Here is a 14,040-nt window from a genome sequence, read left to right as displayed (position 1 = left end):
GCCAGTCTGGCTGAGAAGAGCCTCCTCCCCAGGGGAGAGAGGTGGAGGCCATCTCTTCCCAGCAGCTCGCTGCCTCTCTCGCCAAAGAGCAGGCTGTGGTCATGAAAGCCAAAGCCTTCCTGACGACACCAGCGCTGCAGTCTTTGGTTGAGCACATAGATCCTCCTATCCCTTCTCAGCCCATAGCCTGAGACTGGGAGGATCGACGAGAACACCACCTGTGCCCCCAGACCCTTTAGCCCCGCTCCCAAATCCCTGTAGCGCCTCATGACCTGGCTGGGAGTGCTCCAAGCAGTGTCATTGGTGCCCACATGAATAAGGAGCATGGGATAGTGGTCTGTGGGTTTAAGGAGCTTTGGGATCCTCTCCGTAATGTCCCAGATGTGGGACCCTGGGAAGCAGCAGACTTACCAGGCTAAGGGGTCGGGGTGGCAGATTGGCCCCTCAGTCCCCCTCAGGAGGGAGTCTCCCACAACAAACACCTTACGTTTTGTCTTGGGGAGAGCATTAATGCATAATTAAAAACTCCCTGAATGTATTAATCAGAAATACTGTATTGTTTTCTCTCCACATAGAATCTGAAGCTTCTAACTCAAATGGCTTTTCCTTTTAAACACTTTAAATGGAAGATTATGTTAGAAATTTAGAGGGGAAAAGCCCTATTAATCTCTGACCTATACAATAAGCACATACATGTAGATACTATCTGAGCTTAATAGTTTTCATTGAATTACAATTAACCCCCGTGCTCTGGTTTTCATACAGAAGACTAATTAAGACTGCAGACCTGATTATTTTTCAGATTTGAAGAAATAGAAAAAACACATTTATTCAGCAATCACACAACTTTTACAGACTTGAGAGTCAGGATTTCTGCCTACTAATAATTACAGACTTACATTGTAAATTCCATGTATATACCAAGAGACAATAACTAACTTTAATGATTGATTACTAGGCTATAATATTCAATGACTCTTTATTTGTCAAGAAAACATTACCTAACATGGTTTTTAAAAATTATTTTCATTGTCAAAAAGCACGTGTAAATATCACTTTCTTGAATTTCTGTCAGGTTACTTGCTAATACTCAAGAAGAACAAAACTGGGAACTCTCATAAGCAACTCCTCTGCTTTTCATTTTCCCTTGTGTCTGCAGCTGAGCCCTGCCTCATCTCTCTCATATCCGACACAGAATCTATATCAGATGCAGGAGGCAATCAGGCTTTCAATGAAAGTCCCTTTTCCCCCAAACAATGATCCTCCCTTTGATCCTCAGCATTTGGCAGGTGTGCTAATCTATGACTGCTGGATCCACATCTGCTTTTATTGGTACAGATCCAAAGCCATACTCTTATTAGAGCATTAAGCAAACAAAGAAGTTGAAAGAAAATATGAATCTTCCTCATTCTTCTGCACAGCACACATATAGATTTAAAAAAAAATAGACTAACCAGGAAAACACTGAGCATAGAATTAATATTTTAAAACAGAGAGAGACCATTTTCTGAACATTCTTATATCCTGCATACTATAAATCAAGTTTTTATATAATTTAGAGTGATCATAAATTAGCATCTGACAAATCACCTGAATCTCTGATCATCAGGGCACACAATCTAGGAATAGATAAGGGTGGGAAGAGCAGGAAGGGAAGTGCAACACAACACTAAAAATAGGCAAGGGTCAACAGAGCAAGTTCTATATATTCACAAACCCTGAACCTAAGAAAATATCCTCAAGGCAGAAGTTTCAAGTAGATCGAAGGAAATCTAAACTGTCACCAAAGGCTTTGACTTCAAATGAACTGGAAAAGATTTGAGTCCAGGACTTCGTATATCCAGAACTCAAATCTGTAAACCAGGGTGGTATGCAATGGTCAGCAGTTAATACAGTTCCAAATGTGTGCTAAATTATAATGTATATAGACTCTCTTCAGTATTACCGCATCTTTCTCTACTGGTTGTGGTCAGAATGAAGGGGTACAGAGGCATGTGAAAACAAAAAGTAAGTGAAAAATGTAGCTGAAAGCTTGGGACCATCTGAAGGTTAGTTGATTTCAGCTTTTGGTTAAAGATTTGGCTTCTTCTGATTTCCCAGGCCAACCCTAATACAAAGCATGTGACAATGGCACCAAGAATATCCAAGTGCTTTCTGTTAAAGATAGCATTATTAAACACACTTTGTATTAATATCAATTGTGGGTAACTAATATTTTTAGGCATAAACAGACTTTCCTTCAACACGTTAAACCAGAAACTCTCTTGGGCACAAACCATGTGTTCACTTGTGTTAAAGAAGGCCTAATCCCATCAGGCTAGAAACCGGCACCTGAAGCACTACCACAGTAGAATTAAGCAGCCACACGAACAGGTCATTTCTTTCTTTATGGAAAAAAAAGTGTTTAGACAAAATCTTTGTTAACCTGGATTAAGGTGAAGAGAGAGACCATATCATTACTAGCAAGACTAAAAGTCAAAAACAGGAACTAGAAATACAAGAAACAGGGTGTAGACTGAATTTAAGAGAAACGCAAGCCTTCCTTGGGAATGGAAGTGTAGTTATAGCATTTACCCAGCAAACTGTTATGACTCTCCTAAAATACTAATGAATAAATCCCAAACTATGATTTTGGCCTTCAGAAGATTTGTTTTGTGGGTAATATTTTTAGGAAAAAAAATCTCAGCTGATGTGAATGAAACCAACTGTCCTTGAGTGATGCCTTTCCCTATTCCTGGGAAAACTTTAAGCTAACTTTTCTTTTTTCAGTCCTCATAGTTGAAATATAGCTTGGCCAATCATTCCAAGAAGGTCCTTATTTCATGCTGCTTACAATATGAATTAAGTCAAAATTTATAATCAATGACAGAAAAATCATGGTGTAGGGCAGAGGTGCTAAACTTTTGGCCCAAGGGTCACATCCAGCCTGTGGAGTCATTTCACCCAGGCCCGGGGCTCCCAGAGGGGCTGGAAATTCAAGAAGAAAGCAAAGGAGGGTTGGGGCCAGCTGCTAAATTCCCAGAGACAGGGCCCCAATGGGCATGCATGTTTGTGGCAAGAGGGTAAACGAGGGCTCTGTTAACTGTCCAGATCCACCCCAGGAGGCTGCTTGAAGTCCAGATTCAGCCCAGAGACCCACATGGAGTTTGACACGTCTAGTATAAGGGAAGTGAACTAAGGAAGCAGTAAAAAAAGCACCACAAAAAGGTACTATGTTTCCATGTAGCTTTTTCACGCAGAACTAGTCACAACACGTTTACTTTTTTGCTTAGTTTTACATTTATTAAAGTTTAGTTTCCATTATGGTTAATTTTCAAAATAGAAACTGGAGTTTGTATGGTAACAAGCATATAAAATAATTTAAGTTTTCTGCTGAATTTTTTTTAGTTGCATTTTACTGCACACTATGATCCACATAAGGTGAAAGATGCGACTCTAGATCTAGAGAAGACCTAATACGTGATTTTAGTGGCTTATTACACTTTTACAAAAAAATACCTGGAGGCAAGGATATGATTTTAAATGTCTAAGATTTACATTTCTGCTAACAATCAGTGAAAACCTATGTTTATCTTACATTTAACAAAACACTTACCTCCTCGACTGGCAAGGGCAATACCATCATAGGAAAATGTCAAGCATGAAGTTTCAGTGCCTGAAGCATGTGCCTGCCTGCAGTGGAACTTTGTGTGAACCTGTTTGTAAAACAAATAAAACATTAAACAGAGGTAAGCATTCTTGCAGCCTTTTAAAGATGTCATTTATGTATTATAATAGTTTCAAACTCAGGAAGTTTTGAATACAATCTTCTCTCTCAACTTGCATTTCCCTGTCCAGAAAAACAATTATTGCCAACCATCAGCACCAATATGCAAGTCCCAGCAATGATAAACGGAGTTATGACTGGGTGACAAGAATATCTTTTATTATAAGCTACTTGGTTCTCAACACTTCTATACAAAGTCTATAGTTTAAAAATGTCAAAATAGATTATATATACTTTGGATATGACTTAGAAGGGCTGGCAGAACTTCTTTTTTGCCAGACTGATAACCTGCCAAAATTCATAGGTTATAGATTTAGAATAAAACTTAAATTTTCTGAAGTCTGAGTGCCATCTGGCTCCAACCAAATGACAAGTTTGGGAATACTGTCTGTTTATTTTTTTTAATACATTCCCTGAGAAGTAATTGAAAAACACCATACATTTCTTTCAAACAAGAACCACTTGCTTATATAATACAGATTTCCATTTCAACAAGAAATCCATAATTTTTCCTTTAAGTGCCCTGTGAAATCTCAAAGCAAGTTTTTACGAAATCCATATTTCTCTTTTCCTTACTGAAATCAAAGGTTCCGTCTATCAAAGATACTAAAGCATTTTCCACAAACCTACATGCTGTTTAAATTTTTTCTCTGTTGACAACTGTATGCTTTTTAATTTCCCATGCTTAACCGTACTTTTATCTAGTCTGCATTTCTTTAGCTTGTTAATGAGAATGTCATGACAGACAGTGTCAAAGGCCTTGCTAAAGTCAAGACATATCACAGCCACTGCTCTTCCCTGTCCACCAAAGGAAATCAGGCTGGTTAAGCATGGCTCGCTGTTGGTGAATCTATGCTGGCTATTCCCGACCACCTTTTTCTCCTCTAGGTGCTTCACAATGGATTCTTTCCAGATCTGCTCCATGATCTTTCCAGGTATAGAGGTCAGGGTGACTGTAAAATGCTTTGAAAGCCTTTATGTATGAAAGATGCCACATGCTAATTTAATTATAGACAGGGGTGGTATTATTAAGCGTGCCTGGCCCTTCCCATTGTATGATCATGGTTTTTTTTACTTGCTTGTAAATTTGCTAAATTTTAAGTGTCTGGACTTTAATTTTCCATGCAATGTGGTTATCTGAGTTTGAATTCTTCTGGAAAAATTCAGCCAAAAATGGCCTAGGCATGTACAAGACTAAGGCTATGGATAAATGCATTTCTCTGCCCGTGCTAAAAATTCTTAAGACATTTTCTTTGAAATAGCTGAGTGGGTCTAGACTGCGGAACTCTCTGTGCCTAAGATTCCCATCTGTAAAACAGGGACAATACTGCCTCCTCCTCTCACAAGGAGAGAAAAATAAACTAATAACCATGAAGCCTTCAGATACTATAGAGATAGGCACTATAAAAACACATATGGGGAAATTAATTCTAGCATACAGATAAGCTCCTAGTGTGTGGATATACTCTAGTACTACACAGTGAACAAAAAAAAAGGAAACCAAATACTCAACAGCTGTCCATTAAGTGAGCCTGTGCTCCCTGGGCAAGAACAGAGGTTCTGTGGAGAAAAAATACTGTATTTTCTTGTATATAACATCCTGGAATAAGATACACACCTTGTTTTTGAAAGGCAAAATGAAGAGGGAAAAAAAAAATCTTTCCTTGTAGTAAGTAACCAAGCAGCAGCAGCTGGGGAGCCAAGTCTGCTCATTCTTCTGCTCCCTATAGATCCTGTGCTTACTTCCATTTTCTCCTGGCAGAAGCTTAAGTGGCAGAAACTGCCATTACTGCATTTCCTCTCTTATACTGCACACCCCAATTTCCAGCAAGATTTTTTAAAAAGGTGTGCATGGTATATGACAAAATACCTAACGTGATCATGCAGTTAATTGCATCATGATATACATGCACAAATGGGTTGTGTTAGATTTACATAGGCAACCTGAATCCTGGCATCTCCTAACTTTGGAGGGTTGGAATTTCCTACCTTAAAAATATTCTTGTAATGTATTTGTTATAATAGAACTTAATTATTCGCATGCATAAAATTTCTTACCATACTCAAGTATTTGCAGGATAAAATCCTTAAATTTGGCCTAAAAACTATGGAAAATATATATTATTGTCTTTTAGTAATGCGTGTAGACTTTTTTGGCCATGTGGAATTAGTCCGGGGTTTGAAAAAGGTCACATAATAGCTCTAAGGTGTAAACAGGTTGAAACATGATGTAAATGCTTATTACAATAATCAGAAGTAAAATGAAGTAACTTGGGTTTAATCAAATGGCTTAGAGACATACTGTAAAGTCATTATCATTTCTCAACAATTACACTTATCTTGGACACAAGATGAACAGATAACACTTTTCAACTATAATTTGTTCTAGTGTTTTTAAATATCCAGGAATATATTTTATGCAACCAGTTGCAGGAAGTTTTCAAAATATGTGACAACATACAAGAGATCAACTATGAATTATTTCTGAGAAAATAAATATCCTGCAATATTTATTAAATATCAAACAATTAAAATTATGTATTTTTAGTTTGTAAAGTATCATAGATGTTTATATGTAAATCTTAAACAAATAATCATGTTGCCAAACAACTATCATAATTAGTAAGATCTATCATTCTTCTATTTAAAAAAAAGTAAAGCCTGTACCTGACTGTATTATCTGCCTGGTCAAAATTCCCATTGAAGTGAATGAACGGAGGATATGGATAGCTCTGTGTAAATAAAGGATTTCTCAGTTTACTGGCCCAACCAAAAGTAAGTGTGAGAATTTAATTTTGGATCAATCTGAAATTACTTTTCCGAGTTTCTGGGTAAAATGAAAAACTCAGTATGATTTGGTTGGTTTAAATGATATATAATGTTTGGGTCTTATTTAAAAAAATAAAGTTAGATAAGTTTGATCTCAAAATGTTTTAGTACTTTTAATTTTGAAAACGTAGAAGCAAAACATTTTAAATTGATTTTTTTTTGCGGGGGGGGAAATAAAACTATCTATTAGATATGGCACAAATTTGTAAATCACTCCAGTCAACCCAAAAATCACACTTCTGGGTAAGTAACTACTAAGCCCCAAAAATTTCTACTAGTACTAGGTCTCACTCCTTTTGATTTAAATGTTTAAATCTTTTTCTCAATTAAGTGGTGAATTGCATTTTTCTGACCCTTCCTACCTCTCCTCCTATGGAAGGAAAAGAATCGTAGAAATTCTACAGAATAGTAATAAAGAGAAGCCTTAGAGTCAGAGATATGTATGCAACAACCACAGAAATTAAAATGATATGTCTTTATGTTTGCAAAGTTTTCCCCTTTGCAAGCTAATAACTTGTGCAAAATTCAAAGAGTTTAAATCTTAGGGTTTTCCTACACTATTTTTCCTACACTATAAACAAAATGAAACCAAAACCCACTTTTTCAATTAATTCAATTAATTCCCCTAACCAACATTTTAAGGATCCCCTTTAAAATTAGGCTCTACACTGAAAGTGACTTTAAGAATTACATAAGCTGTTTTAAGTTTATCTTTCAAAACTAATTTGCTCAGTTTACCAGTAAAAAAAAATTTCTAGCTGCAAGTTCTGTGAACTCATCCACCATATATTATACTTCTGAAGAAAATAACCTCGAATTGTAATACTAAATCAAGTACTCTAAAAATGACTGAAGGTTGAACAAGAAGTTTTACAGACAATGGCAACTTTGATGCAGTTTCCAAGGAAAAGTCTGTGTTTGACCTCTGGCTTCTTAGCATATTTAAATGTGATTAAAAAGGTTACATATCAGATTTAGGAGCACAGTTAGAAGCAAGGACATGGGGGGGGGGGGCAACAGGGTAAATACCTAGGCCACAGTAGAAAAAGAACAGGTTGGATATTACTTAGATAAACTAGCTATTTTCAAATTTATCCTAATGTCCTCAAGTAATTTGCTGAAGTAATTTCAGAGCTATTGGCTATTATCTTTAAGAACTCATGCAGAATTGGAACTGGTAAGCTCCCAGAAAGAAGGAAAAATGGCAATTACTGCACCCCTCTTTAAAATAAATAGAAAGGAGGACCCAAGTAATTACAGACCAGGTCAGTCTAACTTTGATATCTGAAAGATACTGGAGCATATTTGAAGAAAGCATCAATATACACATAAGAAAAAATAATTAAAAGCCAACATAGGATTCTCAAGAGAGCAAGTCATGTCTAACCAACCTGATTACCCTCTATGACAAGATGATGGACTTCATGGATTGGTGAGCACAGTTGATGCAATATACTTTGACTTTGGAAAGGCTTTTGACACCATCTCCCATGACATTTTCATGTGGAATACAGAAATATGATCTACATGAAACTTCTATTGGGTGGGTGCATAAATGTTTTATTGTGCTCGAAGACGGTCATCAATGTCTCAAAGACAAACTGGGAGGAAATACTAAGTGGGGCTTTGAAGAGGGTCTTATACAAGTAGGAGGTAAGTCTCTGTGTCAGGATAAAAGGGAAGAACAGGAGAGATGATGTCTGATGTAGGGCACCAAACAAGGAGGGGAAAGTGGATGAGGCTTTCTTCAACCAAATAACAGAAGTCTCCAGATCACCAGGACCTGGTGCTTATTAGTTAAACGTGACATTGGGAGGATAACACACCAATATGCAGGCAATCCAGCAAGTTTTTTGAATGTGTGAGGAACAGCTGTTTGGTATAAATGGTGGAGAAACCAACTGAGGGGAAATGCTTTTTGATTTGCTGTTAGTGTTCATGAATAGGGAAGAGTTGGTCAAAAATGTAAAGGTGAAAGGTAACCTGGATAAGAGTGATCATGTAACAATAAGAGTTCAAGATCCTAGTGAAAGGAAGGAAGGACAACAGCAGAAATACAGGCACTACTTCAGAAAAGCAGGCTTTAACAAATATGGCAACCTAGGGGGCAGGATCCCATGGAAAGCAAGTCTAAGAGGAAAAGGAGTCCAGCAGGGCTGGATGTACCTTAAAGAGACCATATTAAGGGTACAAGAGTAGGCGATCCCAATGTGAAGGAAGGACAGCTGCAGCAAGAGACTGGTCTGACTAAACAACAAACACTCAAAAACTCAAAACTCAAAAACGTTTCTTGCAAAATGTTGAAACTTAGCCATATGACTTAGGGATGACTGTAAGATTACTGCATGGACATGTAGGGAGAAAATCAGGAACACCACCATACAAACTGAGATTAAGCTAGTAAAGGAGACAACAACAAACAACACCAAAAAAACATTCTGCAAGTATGCTAGAAGTAAGAGAAGGAAAGTGTAGGTCCCTTAATGAATGGGAAAGGTAATAAAGTAACACAACGGGGCCCAAACCTTTCTGGCAGGTGTGCCATAAATTATCCCAGCATATTCCTCAAGTGCAACTCCAATCCCCTTCTCCCTGCCTGATCTGCTGCTCTGCTGTTTCCTTTCCTATGCTCCCTGACCAATTTATTGTTTTACTTTTCTGCTTCCTGCCCTATCTGCTGCTGTGCTGCCTGTCCTCCCCTCCCTGATCTGTCACATGTCACACGGAGGCTGCCTGTGCCATTTATGGCACACATGCCTCAGATTGCCCAACCCTGGAGTAACAGATGATGTAGAAAAGGCTAAGTAATTAATCTTTTTCTTACTTCAGTCTTCAGAAATAAGGTCAGCTATCAGAGGATGAATGCAGCTGGCAGCAAGTATAGGGGAAAAGATTAGCAGCCTAGACTGGAGAAAGAACAGGTTGGAGATTACTAAGAGAAGCTGGACGTTTCCCATTAGTAGAGATGGATGCAATGATGCATCTTTAGAGTACTCAAGAAACTGGCAGGCACAGATGGAGGAGCTGTGGGAGAACCTGCAGCCACCTGGCTATGCCTGCATCTCCCCAGCCGATCTGAACCTCCGAACCAGTGCTGAAACACTGTCAAAATGCCGAAACACATTCAGCTGAATCGAAACGGAAGTGATCCAAAACACCGAAACGAATCACTCTCCCACAAAATGGCTGAATCCGAAATGAAATATAACCATTTTGCACAGCCCTAATGGATATATAACTGGTTTGATAATCATGCTTGAAGACTAGTCATCAGCATCTCAGTGCCTAATTAGGAGGCGATATTGAGTAGACTTCCCCCGGAATCTACCCTTGGTACAGTACTGTTCAGTATCTTTATGAAGGTGTTGGAGGTGGTGTTGAGTACACAGCTGGCAAATCTGCAGTAGACATCGAGCTGGTTGTAGCTGCAGGCACTTTGGGGGATAAGACTAGGATTTGGATTCAGAATGACTGATAAACTGGAAAGACTGTCCAAAATTAACTGAATAAAATTCAACAGGCACAAGTAGTCTTGTATTTAGGATGGAACAATTCCATGTACAAATACAAACTAGGGAAAGACTGCAGTTCTACAGAAAAAGACTTCAGGGTTATAATGAATCACAAGCTGAATATAAACTGACAGTGTAATATTGTCGGGGTGGGGGGAAACAACAATTCACACAACATTAACTGTACACTAGGATGTGTGAAAAGGACTGTCATATACAAATCATTATAAGAAATTATTTCATTTTATTCTACATTGACGAGGCCTTGCCTTGAGTACTGCATCCTGTTTTGAGCACCACAGTCCAAGAAAGATGTGGACTAACTGGAAAATGTCCAGATCAGAGCAACAATTTTGATTAACAATCTAAAAGACATGATGTATTAGAACCACGGTAGGGAAACCAAGGCTCACTAGCTGCATGTGGCTTGCTGGCATGGTACGTGCATTTCTCCGGAAAATGGCTGAAGCCCCAACCACTTCTCCCCAAGGCGACTCTGGGGGAACAGTGCAGCCCGGGCTGTCAGGAGCTGGAGTCACACCGCTTACCCTGGAATGAGCTCCCCACAGGGAAAGCTGGAGCGGCTCAGCGGTGCTGGGGGAGAGGGGGGTCACCTCCACTTTGGGTCACTCAGTGCACCCCCCTCCTCATCCTGCTCTTGAACTTTGGTGGAAGATCGGATGTTGCTCCCAACGTGAGTAACTCTGGTCACCCCTGTATTAGAAGACTGGAGGGACAGCAACTAGTTATCAATGGGTGATTTAATAATAAGTCTCCAGATACAGAAATGGTTGTTCAAAATTCTCTCTCCACAAAGGAGGGAACAATAAGTAACAGGGCTGAAGTTGCAGCAAGGGAAATTTAAGTTGGATATCAGTAAGAATTTTCTAACTATGAGGGTGATTAAGCACTGAACAGATTATCTAGAGAGACTATGGACTCTCCATCACTGTATATTTTTAAGTGCAGGTTACACAAACATTTGTCTGTGTAATAAGAATGTTATGATCCCACCCAGCCTTGATTTAATATTGTTTAGAAATTATTGGCATTTTTTTCTAGCTATTAACATGTGCTTAATGCATAATTTTCAGAAATTCTTCAAAAAGAAAACTGCAAAAAGAAAACTGCAACTGTAGATGTAGATACAAAAGTAAATCAGGGGCTAAAATATGAAGCGGATTTAACAAATTTCTTCTCAGCATTGAAGAATACCGACACTTTGTGGAATCCAGATTCCTTACTCCACTGTGAAACTGAGGCAATATAACCTGGGTTATACATAACCATACATCTCAGTTTGGCTAAGACAGTCCCAAGATTTCAAAAGCTGGTCCCAACAAGTTGGGGAAAATTAAAATGAGAGTCCTGGGCATGTGGTGCAGTCCAGTGGGGAGGCAGAGCAGCGTGGTGTGCCATGCAGTTCTGCCTTCTTGCCGGACTGCGCTCATGCCCCTGTCAACGAGTCTCTGACAATACCTACAGCAGCATGTGAACTTGGTGTCAGGGCAGTATCCCAGATTTCCTTATGGTCACCCTAGTTATCCAGAGCTGGAAAAAACAGCTGCATGGACCATCTGAGAACTTCAGCTTAGAAGCGGCACTGTTTTGAAATAAAAAGCCACAACATGCAGCTATGAAAGTCATCCATGAGTCATAATTCAGCAACCTGCTCTGATTTAAGTGGCTTGTGAATCACCTGGATATGAATGACCCAGCTCCTATTGTACTCATGTACTTCCACTTCAAATCTGCCCACTGTGAAAGGCTATTTTATTACACAGAGACAGATTGCCAAATTCACAAATATTCAACAATGACAGCAATTTTTAGTACATTTCAGCAAAATCTATAGCAATATGGTCTCTCCTTTGCCAATTGCTTTATTATTATTATTATTATGAGTTTAGCAAAAGAAGTGATGCAAACATGTAGGCATCCTGTAGCATAACCTAATTGTATGGCTAATATGAACAGTTTGGCTTCATGGCAGAAGTATGTACCATGAAATACTTATGGAAGAGGGACAATGGGCACACTAGAAAACTTTGAAAAAAGGATGAATTTCTATGATGTATGAAAGACAATTAGGGACGTAGTAAGGGAGAAGTAAGGGATCTAGCCATGTAGACGAAGGCATAATTTTTTAAGAGTCAAGAATATTAAAAATGGAAGCTCATGCTTAGAGAAGCAAGGATGACAAAAGCTTGAACACGGGACTGAAGGTGAGCAAAATGGGCAATAGTGAAGATAGCTGGAGTATAACAAAGACAGGAAATGACAATCAAAAGTATCTGCACCCAGAACTACATCACAAAAATCATCATCCTAAATTAGCCATGTCCTTCAGCCCTTCCAGGAGAGGAGGCAGGCTTGGTGGTGCATATTCATTCTACCATGCCTCAGAAATTTAAGCTATTTTCATCATAAGAAGTACGTGTAAAAAATGAAACTTTTGAACTTTTGATCATTTTTCAAGAATACATTGTTTCCCAGTAAGTTGACATCTTTCCAACTTTCTAATGCTTTTTAACAAAACAGCCAAATCATTTTTCTTCTTTCATTAACATTTTTAAAAACAGAGGCAGTAATTTGAGGTGAATGGTGGGGAAAGTAGTTTTCTAAGACACTGAGGAAGTTTCTGCTATGTCACTCTCTTCCTGTTTTGTAGAAATGCAAAAAAATGGCTACTTGTTAATATTTCCTATATTTTGCTGAACTGCAGCTGCAAAAAATAAACAATTATGCCTTTATTTCCTTGCCTCCATTTACATTCCCTCCTATTCCAGACTTTATCTGCAATGCTTCGCCCAACCTAACTTTTCTCTTTCTTTTACAATTATTTGCATCTTTCTTTCAAAAGCCTTATGACAAAATTATATAATATTTTTATTACATGAATCAGGCTCAAAGCAAAAATTAGAAAACAAAATAATTAAAACAAATTGTCTATGGCTCGTACATGGGGCTATCATGTCAAATTGACATATTTTTCCTCCTCTAAGATTTATAATACTATGTATAACTGAAGCAGCATATCAAAAATGAATCTCATGGCCATAATTTTCATAATGGAGGGAGATGTCAAAATTGACACTAGTGCTGTAATAAACAAGTCCTACAGGAGCCCTAAAATGATATAATTTGAGAGTTACCAAATCTGGTACTACTTAGGGTATGGACAAGTGTTCATTTGTAGTGCTACAAAGTGCAGAGGCACGAGGTGGAAAGCTACCAAATTTCCACAAAGTCAGAGAGTAATAAGGGGCTGCATCTTGAGTCCTCCCTGCCCCCTTTGGAAGGAGGGAGGGAAGAATGGAGGGCTGTGGGATGCTGCGGGGTCCTACAGAATCCTGTAACACTACAAGTAACTGTACAGGTGTTACACTTCAGCTGGAAATATAAGTTATCCATGAAGCATGATCACCTGTGCTCCACAGAGCATGTTCAGCTGTGCCGTGATATATGTGCAGATGTTGCTGGATGCTGTGCCCTGAATTAGGGCGCGTCTCCAAGGAGTGGGAAAACCTGCAAGCTTCAACAGATCGAGATCCATAAAGTTCTGCAAAAAGTGCATTTTTAAGACCTTGGTACTTTCATGTATATATTTTCTGAACAGACCAGGTTTTCAAAATTCTTTTTGAAATATGGAAGTGGACACAATATTCCAGTAGTGATCTCATCAATGCAAAAAATTCCAAAGTACAAACTTTTAGGTCTTTGCAAATGTGATTACTTCACTTTTTTTGTTACAGTATTTTTCTCACACACCCACATTTTCAAGTATCATTAGCAGGTGTTAAATATTTCTAAATATAGTGTTTTCAACCTGTCATTATCAATTACAAACAACTTGAAATATATTTAATAGATGCATGTTCTTATTTTGAGCTGTCCTAACGTTTTGTGTATTCATATATTTGTTCATATTTT

At 38.4% G+C, this 14,040-nt stretch overlaps 1 protein-coding gene across 1 annotated transcript in view; it reads right to left on the bottom strand.

The window, feature by feature from the left end:
- WDR70 (WD repeat domain 70) overlaps positions 1-14,040 on the bottom strand; it is a 215,168-nt gene that overhangs the window by 77,205 nt on the left and 123,923 nt on the right. Inside the window, exon 7 of the mRNA XM_006028943.2 lies at positions 3,596-3,695. Within this exon, the coding sequence (XP_006029005.1) occupies positions 3,596-3,695 (100 nt within the window). The remainder of the gene's footprint in view (positions 1-3,595; positions 3,696-14,040) is intronic.

Source organism: Alligator sinensis, unplaced genomic scaffold (assembly GCF_000455745.1).
Source record: "Alligator sinensis unplaced genomic scaffold, ASM45574v1 scaffold881_1, whole genome shotgun sequence".
In the NCBI taxonomy this organism is placed as follows: domain Eukaryota; kingdom Metazoa; phylum Chordata; order Crocodylia; family Alligatoridae; genus Alligator; species Alligator sinensis.
The sequence above is the reverse complement of the archived record's forward strand: the minus strand, read 5'-3'. Positions and strand labels throughout refer to the sequence as shown.